The sequence below is a fragment of the Argiope bruennichi genome, chromosome 4 (assembly GCF_947563725.1).
Source record: "Argiope bruennichi chromosome 4, qqArgBrue1.1, whole genome shotgun sequence".
Lineage (NCBI taxonomy): Eukaryota > Metazoa > Arthropoda > Arachnida > Araneae > Araneidae > Argiope > Argiope bruennichi.
Genome location: NC_079154.1, coordinates 120,676,190 through 120,698,036, shown reverse-complemented (window position 1 = coordinate 120,698,036; position 21,847 = coordinate 120,676,190). Strand labels below are relative to the sequence as shown.

The 21,847-nt window shown below is 25.9% G+C and overlaps 1 protein-coding gene across 2 annotated transcripts in view; it reads left to right on the top strand.

Annotated features, from left to right (window-relative positions):
- The window catches only part of LOC129966988 (gamma-aminobutyric acid type B receptor subunit 2-like), a 332,348-nt gene that overhangs the window by 258,252 nt on the left and 52,249 nt on the right, over positions 1 to 21,847 (top strand). For both annotated transcript variants that reach the window (XM_056081613.1, XM_056081612.1), the window contains exons 13-14: positions 971 to 1,093; positions 19,841 to 19,951. In XM_056081613.1, coding sequence (XP_055937588.1) covers positions 971 to 1,093; positions 19,841 to 19,951 — 234 coding nt within the window. The remainder of the gene's footprint in view (positions 1 to 970; positions 1,094 to 19,840; positions 19,952 to 21,847) is intronic.

Genomic DNA, 21,847 nt, shown 5'->3' with positions numbered 1-21,847 from the left:
GATTCCCTCAGCTTCTGTAAAGGAATTTTCTTTTTTCTCCGACGAGGCTTTCTTGATCCAAGTTTTTATACGGAACTGAAAGTTCAAGTCGTAAATTTTGGTTTGACCGCAAAACTACCCTTGGTCAGACAATTGATTTTGATTATGGGTACTTTTTAATTCGTTAACTTCTACCATTAATAAATTTTCTTTCTCGTTTACCAGTAATGGATAAATGGTAGTTTATCTAAGATTATTTTTGTGCGAAAAAAGAAATCAATTCATAGAGGCTCATCCTTTTTGAAGCAAATTTCCTTTTTCTTCTTTTTTACTTAATTCGATGTAGAATGTCTTTTCTTGATACAGCATCTTTGTATTTCATGAAAAGATAATTTTAATTTTTAACGTCATGTTTTTTCTTCCTTAAACGAAAACAATTTTTCAAGAAAAAAGAAATTTGTTATTATTTTGGATCAATTTGCATCTAAAAAAGTAATTAGATTTTCTTAGGCACAGCTAAACAATCAATAGAAAAGATAAAATTTCATAGAGACAAAATCTATAAGGCAAGCATAAACATGTTAACATTTAAGTTTATATTAAAAATAAATCTTCACAGACCCATCATTATTTTCGTGAAAGTTATATTTATATTGCAAAAACTAGTTTTAAGATTTTCTAGAAAGAATTAAAAATATAAGCTATTCAAAATACTAAAAAAAAATTATTAACTTCATATAAGATTTTTTAAGCAGATAGAGGCTAATGATCTTGAGGATTTATTGTTATGAAAAAATGCTTAATAGAAAAGCACACCACGTATCAGATGAGCATTGATTTTTTATTCTTGAAATGTTGCTGTTGACCTTCAGCTGTCTTAAAGTATCAGTATTAGAATTAACTTCAGATTAATAAGAATTTATGTATTTATCTAATATTACATTTTTGCTTTAATTATCGTTTGTTTGCTTTCCTTTTTCGTTTTTTACAGATAATCAAAGATTACAAGCTGTTTATGGTAGTTGGTGTACTGGTCATGATCGACGTCATCATACTCACAACGTGGCAAATTATAGATCCATTTTACAGAAAAACAACAACAGGTGCTCCACTGGTAGGAATCCTATTTATATGGTTATATTTATGAATTAGATAATTTGATCTGTTATATTTTGTCTTATAATTTATACCTATTTAAGTAATTCCATATTTTATTATGAAGCCGTTTAAAAGAAAAATAATTTTTGGATTTATCTAATTACAAATATTTAAATAAAATAATACTGAGTAACATTTCGGTATACTTCATTTAAATATTGAAAATTATGTGCAAATATTTCAATCAGAAGTATATTTTGCAACCTCAACGTATTTCTTGAAATATATTAATGTTTTCGAATTAGATTTATATTGAATGTATAAATGTTTAGGAGAAAAAAAACCAGTCGTTTGAAACTTCATTCCAGAATTTTAAATAGATATTTTATAATTTTATTTTTCTAGAAGTTGATTTCAGAGGGAAAAAATAAAATCGTCTGAAACTAAAAGGAAAAAAAATATATAAAATAAACCTTGTTTTAAAAGGTGTATCCAAAAATAAATATTAACGTCAGAATTTAATAAAATTAAAAGGCATTTTCTTATGGTACAGTTTTTTTTTCTTAGAGCAATATTTTTAAAGCTTCAGGATAAAGTAACAAGGTTAGGTAAAATAATTTCTTTAGATAAAAAGAACAAAGTTATAATCCGGTTTCTGAAAAAATACCGCATGTGGGAGTATGTCTAAAATAGGTGGGCGTATCGTATTTTCAACGAGATTTGAGAATCTATTGTTAGAATATTTGCAATACCTTCTATTATATAGCTAGGAAAAGATTTCAAAGAAAATATTTCTTGGGAATATTATTTAATTACATTTACAAATTTCTATATCCTTTTTAAGAGACTTCTAGTAAACGTTTCTAGTAATGTAAATTCTAGTAATTGCAATTTTTAGAATGTCAACAACCATAAAATAAATACATAGCTATACATTGAATTCTTTTAACAAGAATTTTTGTATTGCGTCATATTTCAGATCATTATTGATAAGCCATATTCTGCGCTTCCTCGTTTTCTTCAATATTCAATCAATCATCGTCTTGCATCCATTTCTAATGTTAAATTTAGATTTATAATTTTATGAAATCTTTTCATATTATTTTCTATTCATATTATTTTGAAATTTATTCTTACTTAAAGCAACGATCTCCTTTACAAATTAGTATATTTATGTGGTATCAACGAATAAAACGAAAAAATCGCTGTATAAACAAGAGAAATCTATGTTTTAATATATCATAAATATTTCTGAATGTTTACTTACATTTAGAAAAAAATTGTATGAATAGGTATAAAGGAAAAGTTATTTTTCGTTTTCAGATTTAAAGTCCTAAATGTTAGTTCACGTCTATCAATACAGCCAAAGTTGAAAAAAATCTTTTCTTTGAATTTTAAATTAAAAATTTAATGAAGTTTTAAAAGCAAATTTGTCAAGCCCTTACGACCGATACGTTCCTTGGTAGTTCCAAGACCAACTATGCATTTTGTAAAGTGTTATGGACTAATTTAATCTCATATTTCTTGAATGACACAGTTCATAGATAGTATCCGACTTATAAGCATTATCAGGTTATAGAAGTGCCTTTCAGCTATTAATTCAAATCAAAATGTTTCCCATAATTTCAAAAAGGGTAGTTAGCACCAGTCTTATTTACAAATGTTATTTATGAAAAACTTTTAATAAATTTTAGGATGCTAACGCATTTAAAATTGGTATATTTTCAATCTAATGCAAATTGATAAATTTAGGCTATACTTTTAACTTAAACTATTTTGCTGTTTTAATAAAAATCAGATATATCAGATTTAAAAAATTTTGAGACTGCATTGTGCTTATTAACTGCCCTTATTTTTCTTTTAGTGACGAAATTTTTTAAAGACAATAAGTATTTTTTTTCCTTTAATTATTGTGCTATATTATTGTTGGGATTTTCTAATTACATTCCTGTGATTCTCTGCTTTTCAAAAATCACATTATTTTGCAAATAAATCGATCAAACTTCTCATCTTAGCTTACCAATGACAATTGGTATAATGTTTATAAGAATATTATGATTGTTATAAAACGCATTTCTGTGGTTTTTAACCACTGTATAGAGCTCAATTGGAAACATACCGTATTAATGTTATTACGAAATCTTTATGAAACAGCATCTTCTTTTAAAAAAAGAAAAATTTCTGGGCGCATTTGTTTATTAAAAATTGACCTGTCTTATCAATATCTCACGAGTCGATTAAGCAAATAAAATTCTGTATTGTGCGTTACTTTTAATCTACAAATATTTAAACTACATTCTTTTTGTAAAAATTTATATCATTGTATGTTTCATATTTTCTTTTCTTCCAGTTCGAATTCGTATATTTCCTCTATAAATCCTTTATTCCTCGACTTTGTTTCACAGTTCCATAACAATACATATAAAAAGCAACAATTGAACCCGGCTTCTGAAACAGCGCCAAATTTCTTCTCAGCATTCGTCTAACACAAAAAAGGACAATAAAAGAAAGCAGAAAATAATAAACCCATTTCGCGGAAACAGAATGTCCAACAGAAAATACCGGGCGTTTCATTTCTTCAGCCTGTCGTCTCACCTCTTCTCCTTCCTCCCCTTGCCGTTTCTCCTTCATTATATTGACAAAAACAATCGATACCCGTCGTAGACGCCGTGGACGAAATGAAGTTATGGAAGAAGTTTATGTCCGAAGTTTTCCACTGACCGATTGACTTCTGAGTCATCCGTGAGTTTTTGATTTCCGTTTTCCCGAGAAATCTAGATCGTTCTGTGGACCCGCTATTGTTCTATCTCCTATTTTTTGAAGGAAATGGAACAGGAAGTCGGTAAAAATGGAAAGAGCATTTCAGGGCTGAAAGGTCTTGTATTTTTTTAAAACTATTTTCGGCAAATCAGTTCTGAAGTTGATTAGTGTTAGGAGATGAAATGGCAGAAATTGAATTTTATTTTGGAAACAGAATCAATTGTCTGAAATGTCTATGGGAATTATGTTATTGAAGTCATGCAATTATATTTTCGATTATGAATTATGGCTTAAAAATAATCTCCACATACATCAGAAAATGTTTTCCTGTATACGGAGAAAGCTGATGCGATTTTACAATTTTCTTCACAACTTACTGTTATGGATGCACATGCAATCCACCCTTCAGGCCATTGTGGCCTGGCAATAAGATCTCGTCTTCGTTCGAGTCCCGATTCCACTGAAATACCGTCGTGTAATCTGGTCTAATGCATGTTAAATCCGACGGGATCAAATGTCATCTCGCTAATATGATGTGAAAGTTTGGAGAAGAGATGCCAGCTCAGGTGTCGTTCTGGTGATCCAACTGCGGCCCAAAATTATGGAACCGGTCTCTTAATAGCCCTAATGTTGTTTTAAAACTGTATATTAATATAACTAAATTACACTAAGCTATTAAACTTTCAAACTCATTTTGCCACTTCATTAAATTTAATTGATTTTAATTAAAATTGATTTCAAAAATGAATGGGACTCCAAACGAAATGAGTAGACATAAAAAGAAATCGGCAAATGTATAAATTACAAACCTAGAAAATTACATTCGACTTCTTTTAAAAAATTTCTGCAACATTATGGTGCGATTCAATAGACATTATGTGCTTTATTTTCATTACAGCAATGATACTTAAATTGCTAATTAAATTATTAAGATAATATCTGTAATTCTGCTTCAATTTTCATAAATCATTCGAAATTTTATCAACAATTTTTTCATTATTTAGATGTGAAACTAAATCTAATATTTTCTATTCTATGATGGTAGGGCTTAGAAAATTTTAATCGAACTTAGAAACCGATTCTATAAAGATAATCCACAACAGGCTTCTTAATTATTAGAAATAGTATTTATTTCAACAAACAGAAAATGAATTAAATGCAAAAGTGACTTTTTAAATACTTATCACAAGTATGCTAGATTTGTATTCACATTTTTTTTTATTTTAAAAATTGTTTAATATTATTCAAGTCGACCACGGAAGTAAAACAGTAAGTCCCTTATCTGAAAGTTAGATAGATTAAAAGCACAAATAATTTAATTAGAAAACTTTCTAATAAAATTAATACAATTTTCATTACTATCTCACCAAGAAAAGAAGACCAATAATATATCTTCCTTTAAAAATTATATAAAATTATCAATTGAAAAATAAATGTTATTATAATTTTAAAATTATAATGAAATTTATTTTATAAATTTTTAAATTATTTTAAATAATAATGAATTTAAATTTTTAATAATACACATTCGGATTATAAAATAATATTTTTGGATTACCTAATCCGTTTAACAGAATTTAATCTAAGAGCACTTTTAGAAAAAATACGAGAGTTAAATTTACATTTTTGAATAATATATTTTATCATAGTTTTTACCAGTTAACTAAAAAATATCGTTGTTTTGCTCACACGTAATGGTATGGTATATTTGTTAATCATATTTACTTGCAGCTAAACTAACAACAATAAACTCTCAATAATTTTTCGAAAATAATTTTGAGATTAAATAATTAGTATACAATTTGCAATCTACTTAAATACTTTTTATTACTCAAGTTGATGTTTCCTTAAAATAATACTGATAGTTTCTTCCTTCATATTTCTCAAGATTAAATATATGCCTTTAAGATACTTGAAAAGATGCATTTTAAAGAATTAAATTGAAGAATTTTCAGAAAATGTATGATTTAAATCTACATTTTTGCAGCCCTTTTTCATTTTATGACAACACAAAAAAATAGAAAAATTATTTCTTGTCTCAAATATTACGAAATCACATATTTGTCTTTTACTAGTCATTAAAAGTAGCGAATAACTGGTCCAGAAATTTTTTCTCCCAAATGGTGTAGCGACTAAATCATTCATGTAACAATAATTTACAGCTTACCTAAGTACTTTTATCACTTGAATTTATAATGCTTAGTGATAACATTAATGTGAATTTTGAAAGCCACAATATCTTTTACAACTAAAATCTAGAGATTCAGAGCTTATGTGATAAATAACGCTAAGTTTGTTCTAAGCACTATTCCCTGATTGAGCACCAGTTTTTAAAGTCATAAAACTGTCTCAAGGAAATATTTATGTTTATTGGATGGATTCCCCGTGTTTTTTCTAGGTTTAGTGATAATGGCCTTAGTTATTTTTAATCAGGTGCTTGAGGAATCTTGCTTTTTGAATTTGGAAATGTTCTTTTAACTGCATGTTTCTACTATTGAAAACACGGGAAAAGTCGCGGAATTTGGATTATCTTGAAATTTTTTAATGTGATCGTTTTTAATGTCGTTTTGACTAATAAAATAGTTGAGGTTTTACGTTTATTTAAAATACATTTAATGTTTTAAGAAGCCCATAAGAATAAAAATATTTGTTTGTCATTCATGTTTGTACTTATTGCCTAACAATAGTGTTGCAATAGGATTGTGATACATAATATCTTGTGCTAATAGAGATAATTTATATTAAACAAACTTTTTTTCCGAAATAATATCATGAATTTCTGCAAACACAATTAAAAAAATAGTTTAATTTTTAAATTCATTCCACCACTTAATATATGAGCAGAATTAAGTTATCTTATGCTTTGTATCAAAATGCTTTTTTTTTAAGTTTATATTTTTTCTAAGCCAATATTTGATGTTTTTAACTGACTTTTATTTTTTCTTTCTTTGACCTATTCCAGTTTCAATTTCTGAAGATTCTTGTGATTATAACTGCGTTTAGATTAATCCTGACGTTTAACATTATGTCCTACTGATTTAAATGTTTAAATTTCTCAAAACGGACGTGGATCAGTCTAAACAAATATTGACAATAAAGAATAAAAAAATCCTCCAACATTATTTTCAAGCCCTAGATTGTGTAGTTTTCTTCATTATATAATTTGAAGATTGGGAAAGTGTTGTTATTTTGATTCAACCAAGAATTTATAGAACTGTTATGATGTCTATGAATTCCATATAATTTATGTCATAATTAATATTTAGTATATGTACTTATAGATCTACGAATTTTTATATCTATCTATCTATCTATCTATATATATATATATATATATATATGATTTTCTATTCGATTTATATATGATTTTCTTTTTATATAAAAAATGCGGTTATTCGATCAGCAAACTTGAAGATCACACATAAGGAATTACTTAAACTTTAAAAACGTAGTATTTAATTAAATCAAAAAATTTGTGCTGTATCTTTTTATAACCAAAAAAAATGTGATTCTATAATAATCTTGCACAATGAATGTGAAACATTGTAATGTATTAACTATGTTTGAGAAGTGCCGAAATTAGTCTAGTTGTTGAGGCTGCGAGACTGTCATTTTTTTTTAAAGTAGTGAATGATGTCGGTATGAATACACTAGCAAAATATCCAAATATTATGAGTTATTTTTTTATTTATAATAAAATTGATTGTGTGTTTATGTAATCAATTTTGTTTCAAAAGTTTAATATATAAAGTAAAATATTCTAAAACGCTATTAATTAGGGGGAAAAAGGTTCACTCACTGTGTCAGTTATTATGTGTAAAATATATTCAAGGGATCTAACATCAATACCAAAAAAATTATTCATCCATGAAATGTGAGTTTACACGTCTCAGGTAAAATAAAAGCAGCTTTCTATTTTTAGCAAATAACATTTAGAATGCAAACTATATTAGTAACTCTACTAACATAATAATTAAATTAAAACATCTACAAGAATGATGAAAATTAAAAAAAATTACTAAGTAATATGAAATAAAAATATTGTATTTAGGAGAATTTTCCATTTCCAGAATTTTTCTTAGAAGTAACTGTTGAAAGAATACAATTTTAAGAAATCGAGAACATATATATAATCTGCTTTATTTTGAAAAACTATTTAATGCCATCCCTAAGCTAGGCCAAATCCCAGAGCTCTGAAGAATTTCAGGATCCACAGCTTGCTGTCTGATACAGAAATCGCCCAAAGAAATCACCAGTTGATCCCATTCTACCGCAATTGATTTAGTAATATAGGACTATCTAGACGATTTCTGTTTCTTGCTGGTCACCACATTTTTAAACAAAATTCTATACAATGCTTTTATTTCTATTTGATAAGTCATTAAGAATATTATTTTATGATCATGGACGGTTTGTTAGGTAAGAAGACCTTGAAAACTTTAAAATTAGATACTGATCGAATAAAACTGATAAAGAACACTAGCTTATTGATAAATAAAAATTATATTACTCCAAATGAATGTTTCATCTTAGAGAATTATTTCTATAATACAATTTAGCAATTAGGTTGTTAAACTTCATTTAAACGGAACCGTTATACAGTATGAAATGTACTATATTTTGACAGCAGACGATGTCAAAAATTATTATTTATTAGTTTTAAGAATTTTTAAAACTTTTTTCTCTCACAGATTTGTGTGCTCTCTTTAAATCATTCGCGCGCTTTTCTTTATATTTCTATAATCATTAGATTAATCTTTCAGAATGATGAAAAGCAGATACGCCATATATCCAAAAATCTTATCAATTTAGTAACTATATTTAATATAAAAATGTTTTATCAAATGTTCCATTATTATCTAAGATTTTCTTTTCTTTTCAAAAAAATATATAATTTCAAAATATGCGAAACATAGCAATCAGAATGAATTACAGAAAAATAGTCATCATCTATAAATTAGCTAGTCTAAATTAACAAATTAACCATTAACTATAGCTTAACTATGAGCAAAAAATATGCAATCAAATTTAAAAAACTTCTTAATCAGTCTCTTCAGTATTTAATTTTAGCAATTTTTCAGAGACTAAAATGCCTTTTCAGAAAATTTAACTTTATTGGTCAACATCTATTCAGCTAATGTGATATCTTAAATATTTTACCTTTAATTTTATTAATGCAGTAATATTTTAATATTTGTAGTATAGTTTTGCGTCTGAGTATTAAAAAAATTCATTATAAATGACTTTGCTTTATCTATTTTCATAAAAAATCATGAATGTTGCTTGATGATTCTGTATTATTTTTAAAGCAGAGAGAATTCGTACAAATATTAAAGTGGAATTCTAATTTATTATAATAAATAAATGCTAATATATTGAGAAAGATTAATCATTTGAATTCCAAATCGGGACAGTTATTATTAGAGAACCAACTCGATAATACGTATTTTGATATAACTGTTCTACCAAAAATTTATTCATCGCTATTCCATTTTCCATTATGGGTCATCTGATATATAAAGGATAGAAATTTGTTTATTTACAAATTTCAAAATATACATTTTTACAAATTTCAAAATATACATTTTTACAAATTTCAAAATATACATTTTTACATAAAAGTTGAAATCTGAGATCAGCAAAATGTTAATTCTTATACGATAATAGCTATTGCCTCCAAAAAATATTCCATCCAGTAATTATGAGTTTTTTTTAATGTCTAATTCTGTGGCTAGAAAAGAAAGCCTTATTTTATAAAGATGTTTCTTGTATGATTACAAAAACAATATCATAGTTCTTTAGGTGGCTTGAATTATATTAATTGCAATTTAATTAAATAAAACAAATAATACTCTTAATTAAACGGGCACAGTTAAACTCAAAGCATTTCTGTTGAATGAGAAAATAAAAATAAAAACGAATTATTAAATTTAGAGAAAGGAAATATTTACATAAGGAAATAAAGATAAATGTTTTTCCAAGAACTAATTTTACAGCTTCTAATAAAAATCATGAATGCTGCACATATTCTATTTATTTTCTTTTGTGAACTATAAATATATAATGTAAATATGTGCTATGCAAACGCTCGAAAAGATCCTTATAACAATTGAAAAATAAATATAAATTGTAAAAATCAGTAATTTACAGTAAAACTAAAGCAGTATTTAAAACAAAGAAAATTAATTAGATATCTTTTTTCATTTCCATTTCTGAATCTTATTCATATAGCTTCAGAATAAAAATAATAAAATTAATTAACTAAATATTTGAGCGCTATAAAGTGCATAAACAAAAACTCAAAAAAGGATAATGAACATTTCGAAATAAATATGAATCATTGAAATGTCGCTCAAAAAATGCCCAAATGGTTACTTTAAAAAGGGTCTGAAAAAATAACATTATAAACAAAATATTTGAATCATTCGAGGATAAATTTAACTTTTAACTTAAGTAACTCTTTTCAGTATTTCTATGAATTTCATTAATGTGTAATTACTTGTGAAAGAAATCACAAAAAAAACTAATCTTTAGTTTAAAAAAAAGAAAGAAAGAAAAATTTCTTCTCATTTGAAAGGAAAATATCTCCATTGAATTTCCTTAATAAAAGGCAATATCATCTGCACAAGAACTTGCTTTCCAATTTAAGCAATCATCTTTCACATCATCATTATTTTTTTCTTTCAATTTAACTGCAACATTTCTTCTTTTATTCAAAATATTTTCTCAAGATATTTCCCCTGCAATAGATGCGAGAAATGCTTCTTGACCTCCCCACCCCCTCTTTCTTTTTTAGGATCAATAATCAGTAATTTTCACTTTTTGACAATTTATTTTTAATAAAACTTTTTCCTTTTTCTTCGTCTCTTACTTTTCAGTAATTACCTCTAAAAGAAATATATGGTCTTTTTCACTCATAAGATAAATAAAATGTTACCTTCGAAAAAATCAATTTTGGTGCGTGATAATTCTGAATATATCTCCCCGAAGGATAAATAGAGAGGAACTTTTTCTTCTACTCGAGAAAGAACTGCGTTTCTCATTTATTTTACTAAAATAAATGATGTTGAAAGTTTCTGAAGAAGAGAAAATGTTCAGCAGATAGCAGCTCAGAGGAATTGAAGTTGAAGGTTTGTGCAATTACCCTCAGACTGCGTTAATATGAATGTTGCAGTCAAGAGAATTTGCACTTCCTATCTTGCAAACATAAAGACCATGTCTCTTTTCTCTAAGTTCTTTCGTACTGTAATGAATGTGGTTTATCTTATTTTTAATAATGACATTTTTATTTGTTTCACAAAATATTTTTGAGAGTAAAATAGTTCATTTTATAATATTTTGTAGTGATAGAAATTTTCATATTTTTTAGAGTATTTCAAAATCTTGATTAAAAATGATTAATCTGTTTTTTTTCTTTGACTTATGTACATTTTTATGATTACATTTGATATTCTTCGAAAATCGGAATTTATATTTTCAAGTCATAAGGTATATGATGATTTTAATTGAAAAATCATTAATCCTAAAACCCCGTTGGATTATTTCCTGCTTTTTTTTTCTTGTTCGTTTCTTTAAAAATCGAACGAGTCTGTACTTCTAATTTATTCCACTTTATATGAATGTTTATCATAAAAATATAATTTCTTTTGTTCAAGTAAATTATTTTTTAGATCAAATAATATAAAACTCTGTTATTGGATTTCATGTGTGTATCTAGATGATGTCTGTCATCGACTTTTGATACCATCATTTGAAGTTGAATTTTGATATTTTTATTTGTCTGCATGGTTGTACTTCTTGAAGGAATTTCGTCAATTTTCTCCTTCAACTAGATGCGTGTTAGAATATAATCAAACATAGTTTTTGTAATTCCTTTTGATTTAATAAAATTAATTCTTGAAGGAATTTTGATTGTACATTATTGTATTTTTTGAAAGAATTTTATCAATTTTTTTTCTGTAATTATTTGTGTGGCAAAATATGGCCGAATGAAATTTTTGTATTTAATTTTCATTTAATTGAGTTAATTCTTGAAGGAATTTTAATTGTACATGATTGTACATGATGTAGGAATTTTATCATTTTTTTCTCTTTAACAATGCAACGATATATTCTTTAACAATACTTTACAAAATACGACCAAATATAGCTTTTGTACTTCATTTTCATTTAATTCATTGAATTTGTGAAGGAATTTTAATTGTACATGATTGTATTTTTTGAAGGAATTTTGATTGTACTTGATTGTATTTATTGAAGGAATTTTATAACTTTTTTTTTTCTCTTTAACAATATTGGTGGCAGAATATGACCAAATTTATCTTTTGAAGCATTAAACTATTCATTTAGAAATACCATTTCAAGAAAAAATTCATTATAGGATTAAATATCTAGTTTAATTAATTGTAATTAAAATATTTTCTTCCATATTGATTGAAATTTCTTGATTAAAACTTCTAGAAGCGATAATCAGTGCTACTTAATCTGTTATTGTGTACTCGCAAATAGTAAATCAAATTAACTAAATTCATAACTATTCTAATTATCTTTTTAACCATTCTAACGGAATATAATTACCAAACCAAACATTGCATACTAAATTGATGACAAGTGAGCAAGCGAAGAAGAGACAAAACTGCGAAAAAAATTCATTAATATTGTAAGCATTCATCCAACAATGTAAGACTGGATTAAGCTAAGTAAATAAACATGTAATGAATCATGAATAAGAAGCAGAGCGTAAGCGCACTGAAAAAAATCATGTCTTCTCTCCTGAAAATTAAATCAATTAAAAGACGAGCAAGCTGTGCGGTGAAGACTGTGTAAATGTTGAATCGACACTGAGGAATTTAATTATTTAATCATTAGCTTGATAATTCCGTTATTCGCTGCAGAGATGAAAATCCAATGTTTGGAAGAATTTTTTTTGTTTAAGTTCAGAGTGAGAATAGTATCCTTTTGTTTCATAATTATGTTGCTATTTTATTATAAATATCGCATTTTGAGAATTCGGACATTTGTCGGATTATTTTCATACTCTTTCTTACTGGAATGTCATTTATTGTCATAAATATTATTATTAATACGTATTTACAATAAGATTTTTTTGATATTTGGGGTACAGGCGTTCTGAGTGGATATGAATTCTCGTTCTTATTAATACGTGTTTACAGTAAAATTTTAAGATTTTTAATGTTTGGGGTACAAACTTTCTGAGAAGTTATTAATTCTCGTTCTTATTAATATGTATTTGCAATAAGATTTTACGATTTTTCATTTTTGGTGCACAAGATTTCTGAGTAGATATTAATTCTCGTTCTTATTAATATATATTTTCAATAACATTTTATGAGTTTGATTTGAGGTACATGTTTTCTGAGTATATACTACCACAAACTTCATTTCAAAATTCATCAGGGACTCTATTATTTTTCAAAGATTCTTATGTGTTTTTATTTTCAATAAATTTTAGAATGTTTCAAATTTTACTCAGTAGCTTTCTGTAATAATTTCCAGTCCAGATCTTAACTTGGATGTTACACAATGAACGTCATTTAATTAAAAAATAAGTCATTCGATCCAATTAGTGATTTTATGCAACATAAATTAATGACAAATTTTATGTAACGAAATTTTATTTAAACAAATTCTTCTGTCAATTAACATTCATATAAAACATTATTTATACTTTTAGAAGTAGTTTATACGCTTTAGAAAGTGAAGTCGTTAGGAGAACCGATATTCTTTAATTTTTTTCAGCCCTTCTTCATTGGATATTGAAACAAATGTTATTAATTCATAGGAAACAATGTTTACTAAAAAAATAGTAAAACTGAAAAGCATAAAGAGGTATTTACGTATTTAAAATTGTTCAGAATCTCTAGTATCAATACTCCGTTTTGACTTTTCATATAAAATCCACGAAAAAATGCTGGAAATACAAATTTTGATTCTTCTATCACTATTAGAAAGAAGGATATACGAAACTTCATATGTAGTTATTAGCCTCCTATTAGCGATTAAATACCGGCGATAAAATTTTAATGGATTTCACACATTAAATGTTATTATAACAGTTAAGGTCTATATCATACAATCGATAAATGTTTGAAGATTAAAAAATTCTGTATTTGACATTTTCTTAAAAATTTTGATTTTAAAGTTATTACTAAAAATTATGATATATAAGAATATTAGAAGTTTCAATCAATTTGCAATTCCACTTGAATTAATTTTGTTCATACGATATTAAAATATTAATAATAGTTTACATTTATAGAGTAAAAATAATGAAAAGACATATCTGTTTTCTAATAAAATATTAGCCTTAATATTAAAATTTTTACATTGAAAATATGAGACAGAAATTTGATTCTTAAATTCAGTCAAATAAGCAAAACGTACATGAAGAATGCCATTGAAAGTATAAACCAAAATATTAAATCTTAAATTCAATCTAATAAAAAAAATGCAAATCGGGATTGTTATTAAAGTTTCATATGATTAATAAATATTTCAATTTTGTATTACATTTACAAATTGCCAAATTGATTATTGATTCTTTAGATGAATTACTAAAAGGCATTCTAAAAAAAAAAAAAGAATTCACTGCGCAAATCACACAAAACTTTTAACTGAGCGAACCCTGAATTCCTTGTTACGGAATTCTAATCTCCACTAAGGTATCAGTTTAGTTGCCGTTAAAAATTCTTTTCTCTCCCGACATAACATAAACTCATTTCGCACGACTCCCTAACTAGTTATGTGACATTTTATATTACGAGCCAACAGACAATTAATCATAATTACACCCTTCTTTAAATCCACTCTGCACCTCTCACGCCTCTTTTCTTTCTCAGAAAAGAAGCAAATAACCATAGGAATCCACCTACTGAATTTGAATTCGTTAGATTAAAGGATAAATTTCACAGGAGTCTTCAAAAACTGTCAACAAAGCATCCTAAGCCCAGCTCCATTGAAGTTAGATGAAAGATTTCTTTAATCCATCTTCCTTTGCTCGTTTACTTATGCGCATATGAATGGCATTTTTCCAACACCGTTGACGGATCTCGCCTACCCGAAGCCCCTTCTTTTGAGAAGGTCGCCCCATTACCCCGGTGATATGTTTTCCTTTCTGCTTTGGAGCCCCAAGGGAGGATTATGTTTTCACATCTTTGTTTAATCTAGTTGGGAGAGTGGATCTTAGATGGATTCACTTTTCTATAGGGTTTATGCTTATAGATGATTGGACAGCGCTGGGATTATTAATAGATTTCTAGAAGGAATTTGTCGCAATAAATGAAGGGAAGAAAAGTAAAGTAATTAAAACAGATATTTAACGTCAGCAGTGGTTTCAAGCTATAATAAATTTATCAAAAATTTTGCCTTTATTCAGCTGAAATATTGGGTAAAATTATTATAACAAATTTGCACAATCTTAAAATTAAAAATTTAATCTTTTCAACATAGGCAGTTTCATTTTTATGCAAATTTTCTTTCAAGTGTTATTAATTCTTTAAAACATTCGATGTTTACATTCGATGTTTCGATGTTTCATTCGATGTTTTTGATAAGGTAATTATTCTGATGGGTAAAGTTATAAATTTGAACTACTTATCACAATTTTTTAAATTTATTTTTAATTCATTCCAAAGGATTCGTATATTATATTATTTTATATAAAAGTAGTTTCTATGTTAAAAAGGAAGTGTCTGGAAATATCGGGTATATCACTTAATAACTTACTGATAATTTGAATGAGTTTTCTGAATACTTCTAAGGATTAATGTATATTTTTTAAAAGCTCTTTGAGAAAAAAAATAAAATTTCACGATAATTGTTGAAGGAAAACGTGATTACTCTGAAAAAATTCGTTACCATCCAATAAATTTTTATTTTCTTGCTTTAGATTCTCAGAGGGTATGCATAACAGATAACTTCATGTAGTCATGTTTTACATCTGCACAATTTAAAAAATCATAATATTTTTTAAAAGAGTGGAAATTATTTAAAGGAGTGATTTTTGTTATAATTTTACAATTTCACTTCAAAACTTTTTGATGATATAGAAAGATTAGAAAGGACATGAAATTACAGCCCAACAGATATAAGAAATCATAAAGTTAGTTAATAGATGGCTTGCATGTGACTGTGACATCATTTGAATTGACTGATTATTTTGTGAAATCATCAGTTTGAAACATTATCTAAATTTACAATGATATAATATTTAAGTTATTCATGTTTTTCAATGTGATTTAAAATTTTTAGCTTCTGGAAAATAAATATTGAATGTATATAAAAAATTAAATAGTCCATTTTTAAAATATGGATACACTCAAGTTGCAATTTGGCCTTTTTAGTTCAAATATTTAAGAGCCAAGTATATAACGAATCCAGAAACATTTCATTGCTTAGTTCAAAATCTAGAAATAAAATTTCAATAATGTGATTTTGGGATAAATAAGTCTAAAAGCATTTCGTCTGAACTGAAAGATTATTTTTCTTCAATATTTTGACTTTCATTTTATGTAAGTCATTTGTAATTGGCAAGGATGGAAAATGTTTTTTTTTCATGATTTCTTATTTATTTTTAAAAGAAAGCTTGAAATTGTGTCCTTTTTGTCTTAAGGGAAATCTTCAAATGTTTATTTTCTGTAAATTTAACAAAATAAAAATCCGATTTTATTAAAGAATTCAAACAAAAAAACAACATGTCAGTATTAATAATTTCTATATTTACCTGTTTTTCTCCTTCTATTATTTTTTCTGAAAATAAGTTTTTAAAGAGAAATATGTATAAGAGTTTTTTTATTGCTTTCCAAATATTATGCAGTAAGAATTTTTTCGAACAAATTTTTGCTCTGTCTAATTTCTTTTTCTAAATAAATTCCTTATAGCATTGCATTAACAAACAATTTCTTTTATGTTTTGAAACAATGATAAAAGAATAAAAATTTTGATTACATATTAAACTATTAAATGCATTTAAATAAACTAAAATTTGATCATTCCATTTTTTATAAATTCTCTTTCTGGATTAAATTTTGATAATACTTAAAATATGTCAAAATTAAAGATTTTCAATAATTTCGTATCTTATACGAATAATTATTTTAATTGTTTATTACCCCTTAGGGAATGCGTATATAAAATAATAAAATATAAATATTATCATTATCAATCTGAATTTTTTTGGAATATCTAAATTTCCTTCTTTATGTTTGGAGAAATTAGATCTTAATTTGAAATTTAAAACTTCCGATGTTGTTCCAAAGGAAACATTTTTCTAGTGTAAAAGATTTTACAGATTTCTATGCATAAAAAGCAATACAAATTACTGAAAATGTAATTCAGAAAATTTCTTGGATGGAATCTAAAAATGATAAATTATTGTGTTTAAAAATCAGTTGCATATTGTTTCTGGGATCTCAATGGTCTGGTGGAAGATCTCGGCTTCGGAACCGGAGGGTTTCAGGTTCTAGACCTGATTCCCTCCGTAAGAAACGTCGCGTAAGTGGGTCTGCATGTTACATCCGTCTGGGCCAAATGTCCTCCCGGTGGTGTAGAAGTTTGCCAGCTCAAGTCTCGTCCTCGTCATATGACCTCTGTTCAAAATTACGAGGTCCATCCCAAAATAGCCCTAGTGTTACTTTAAAACGGGACGTTAATATAACTAAACTAAGCCCTTTGTTCCGGAAAAAATATTTTCATCTTATTAAAAATAAAAATCCGTAATAGTTTGTAGTTTTTCCTTTAATAGCTTTGATAATTTTTAATATATATATATATATATATATGAAGAAAAAAATTTTAAAATTTTTAATTTTCACTCCACTCTTGTAACAGTTCTTAGAAATTTGATTACAATTTAAATATTATTTATCAAAGGCTCATAATGCATATCTTTTAAGTTAAAAGAAACAACACATGCGAGCTGAAAACTTCTAGTTGTAATAGGAAGCTTTAGAAATCTGCTCTGCCGTGAAGAATAAAATCGTCTTTTCTTTTATATTCCTTTAGAAATAAAAATAAAAATATAAATTGAAAAAAAAACTAGAAGAGAAATGAAGTTCTCGGAGTAATAAGGTGTCTTGGAAACTAAATCCAACTTATATATTCCACTTAGTTGAAAATCCTAATTAAGACACTCGGTTTTTAATGAATGTATCGAGAAAGTTCTACTTACTTTCGCTGCCTCATTCTTCTCTTCCTCTATGAGCATACATGCTAAAAACTAATTGAGGTCTTTTTTTAAAGAATACATTGTTTATTCTCTTTTTTATTTCTCCTCTACGTTTAAAATGGTTTCATTACAAGGATTACGAAGGGAAAATTAAACTCATTCCTTAATATAAATGAAAACCTCAGAAAATAATACAATGCCACGGATTTTTTTGAGGGGAAATACGTATTTTACAATAACATATTTCTTTAGATAAAGCTCTCTGAAAAATATTTTACTCAGATTAACAGAATATTAAATATTTTTAAAGAGTGCCGTTATATTATTATAAACCAATCATTGGATTCAATCAAATTTTATGATATCATTTCCTGGATTATGATAGAGAAATTAAATTCATACATCAAAATAAATTAAAACATGATAGGATGGATTCCACTTTAAATTTATTACTGTTAAATTGCTTAGTTAACAATTTACCGAAGAGTACCCACTTTCTGTATTAAATAAAATTTTTAAGAATAATATTTTCAGCAATTTATTAGCAATATCATTAATCATCAAATATAATCTATAATAATATTTTAAAAATATTATTGAACTGAATAAAATAACAGTGTATTTTGCTTTAATATTTCAACATTTAACTTTAAAGATCAGATTTTTTTTTCATATTTAAAACAAGGACGAACTGATTGAAGGACGAAACAATACTTTTGAGAAACATTTGGAAAAAAATCGAAAAAATGAATTCTTCGTTTAATTTGCAGATGTTCAATCTATCAGACATATGATGGTTGACAAATGAATTAACGAAATTTTACTTCTGTAATGTTAAAATAAAAGTTTGAATTTTTATTTTCATCTCGAAAGAGAATATATTTATTGTTCTGAACATTTTTGTTATAAAAATGTAAGGTATTCTAAATATTTTGTACATATATTTATCACTAAAAAGTACTGTTTTAAATAGTTAATAAACTGTACATATATTTTCAATATACTTTTTCAAAATTTGAATTTGAAATGCTTAATTGTCAGTATATCTAAATTAAGACATAATTCAATGGACAAATCAATTAAAGCAGGAATACAAAATTTCAGCTTATTTAAATTTGTAGTGTTTCTGTTAATGAAATGAATTACGTATGCAATGATAATATTTTAATAAATACCCAGTGTAAAAATATATTAGAAACTGTTATTCAAGGATAATAATTTATGTTAGTTTGTGATAAAATATAAAATTAACTTTTTTATCTAGGTAACTTTAAAATTTTTCATATTCAAATTTTATTTTATATCGTTTGATTATTCTAAGGATGTTACCTTTAAAATAATGAATTTATTACTATATGTATATAGATTCGTTTAAAGTATTCGATAGATAAATATAGCAATTCAAAGTTAAATTTTAAATCGAAGAACCTTTAAAATCAGTACACAACAAATAGGACATAAGATTGAAATTTGTTTTATCAAATATAAAAAAGAAAATATATAAAAGAAAAAAAAATAAGATACAAAAAAAGAAAAATATATAAAGAAATATTTAAAATATATAAAAATATGTAAACTGAAAGAAATATATAACGTTTCATTAATTCATGTCCACATCTCTAGCGCGTCTATGCATTCGATTAAGTACATAAAAATTAATTAGAAAATGAAGAAATAATTTTTAAATCTATATATGCATATACTGTAAAATATGAAAATTATTCAGACACCTTTTCTTTCTGGTTGAAAAAATGAATATTATTTTTTTAGATATTTCTATTCTAAAGACTAACACATAGCAATTTCATTTTTTTGCAGCCATCACCTGAAAATGAAGATATAGAAATCATTCCAGAATTAGAATTCTGCCAAAGTAACAACATGACAATATTTTTAGGTTCTATTTATGCATACAAAGGTCTTTTAATGGTAAGTTACTTTTCTTGAAAATGTTTTTTTATTTGATATATTTTCTATTTAATGTGAATAATTAAGTTCTATATGAATTAAAATTTGTAAATTCCTTCACAATTGAACTTTAAAGCACCTAAAAATAATGATAACATTATGGTTTATGACTTAATTTGGTTTTGCAATTTAACTAATGGACTTTTTCTGTAGTTCCAAAGTTCAGCGAAGCTTCAAAATCTTAAAACAATGCGAAATTTGTTCCCCTCTCCACTTCGATTACAGTTTCTTTTCTCTGAAAACAAATCCGTAGAAACAAACAAAAAAAAATGCAATATTGCTTTTCCCTTCCATGCAGGAGATAAGCTAGTAGGTGAGCAGGAAAAAAAATAGTTTTTCATCAAAAAATGTGAAAGGAAACCTTTTTGTTTCATTCCTTCCAATTTTGGATAGAAATTTAGAAATGTTTTGTGCGCATATGTATTTTGTATTTAATTTTGCTGAAGGCATCCACAAGAAAAAGTTCTAGTTCTATTCTAGTTCATTTGGAAATCATTTCAGTTTCTGTATTTTTCAATAAGAATCATTCATTCCTTTTGAACAAGAAGAAATACTTTGATGAAGAATTTTTCAAAAATATTGACTTCAGTTTAAAAAATTATAATGATAATATTATAAAATAAAATAAAACTTTGAAATAAAAGCAGTTTAATTAGTTATTAAAAAATTACTAAATAATTTGTTTTAAACAAAAATACTGTTAAAGTAAAAGTAAATTTGTAAAATCAAAAGGAATCGATAGAACTTTTGCATGCATAATGGAATTTTAATCATATTCATTTTACATATTTCTCCACTTCTATTCGTTGTGTCTTATGAACTTTGTTCTGATTTCGAAATTTTTTTTTATTAAAATGTGTTTTCTACATCCTTAGTGAACTGATGAAAGATTGTTTTTTAAATATTTAATTTTTTAATGTACAAATTAATATTTAAGACAATTAATATTAAGTAATTAATTTGTCTCTGATTTTCCTTCCAAAATTCACTGTCAGATGTATTATATCTTATTCAAAGTCAAAACTTATTTAAAATTAGTCTATTAACTACTAATTAAGTTCTATACATCACGAAACGTAGATACATGAACGAATAGGATTAAATTCAATAAAATTTTCGAAAAACTACTTAAAACTATAGAACATTTCGATCTACCCATTCCAGAAAAATATGTTTCAACTGATTATAACTTCATTTCTTTTCTACTGTTTATCTGATCTATCCCATCATTTCAGATTATTTCCGTTGTATTAAATCGGAGACCTAGTTCAAAAAGAAAATAAATGATTTTTCAAAATTAAAATGGATCTTAGAAGGTATGATACTGGTTTATCAAACTCAAGAATGTACCTACCAGAAATTACTTTTAAAAGCCAAATATAGCAAATAAACAAACATGGACAAAAACAAATACGCGCATTAGGATTGATTTTTTTTCGAAGAACACTTAATTTCAAAATATAAGTGTCTAATATTTTGAGATTCTATTTATGCCTTACACGGCAATCGGCTTAGATGGAAAATAAATATAATTTGTCTGATATTCAAGAAATAAGAAATTTTAATGTTTAGTGAATCGATTTCGTCTGATTTTCCTACGATAAAATAATACAGATTTTTTCTTCTAAGATTAATGGAAAAAATATTCGAATCGAATTTTCGATGACAGTTTTAAAAAAAAATCGTTACATTAATACGTTTTAAATAGCATTGTGCGAATCGATTTTTTTAGATCTAGTATTATATATATATAGTAATCAAAAATATAAGCATTATGAAATTTAAACCTATTTTTGAAACAATTTAAATTATTTCGGAAACGAAACTAAAAATTATTTCGGAATCAAACTAAAAAGT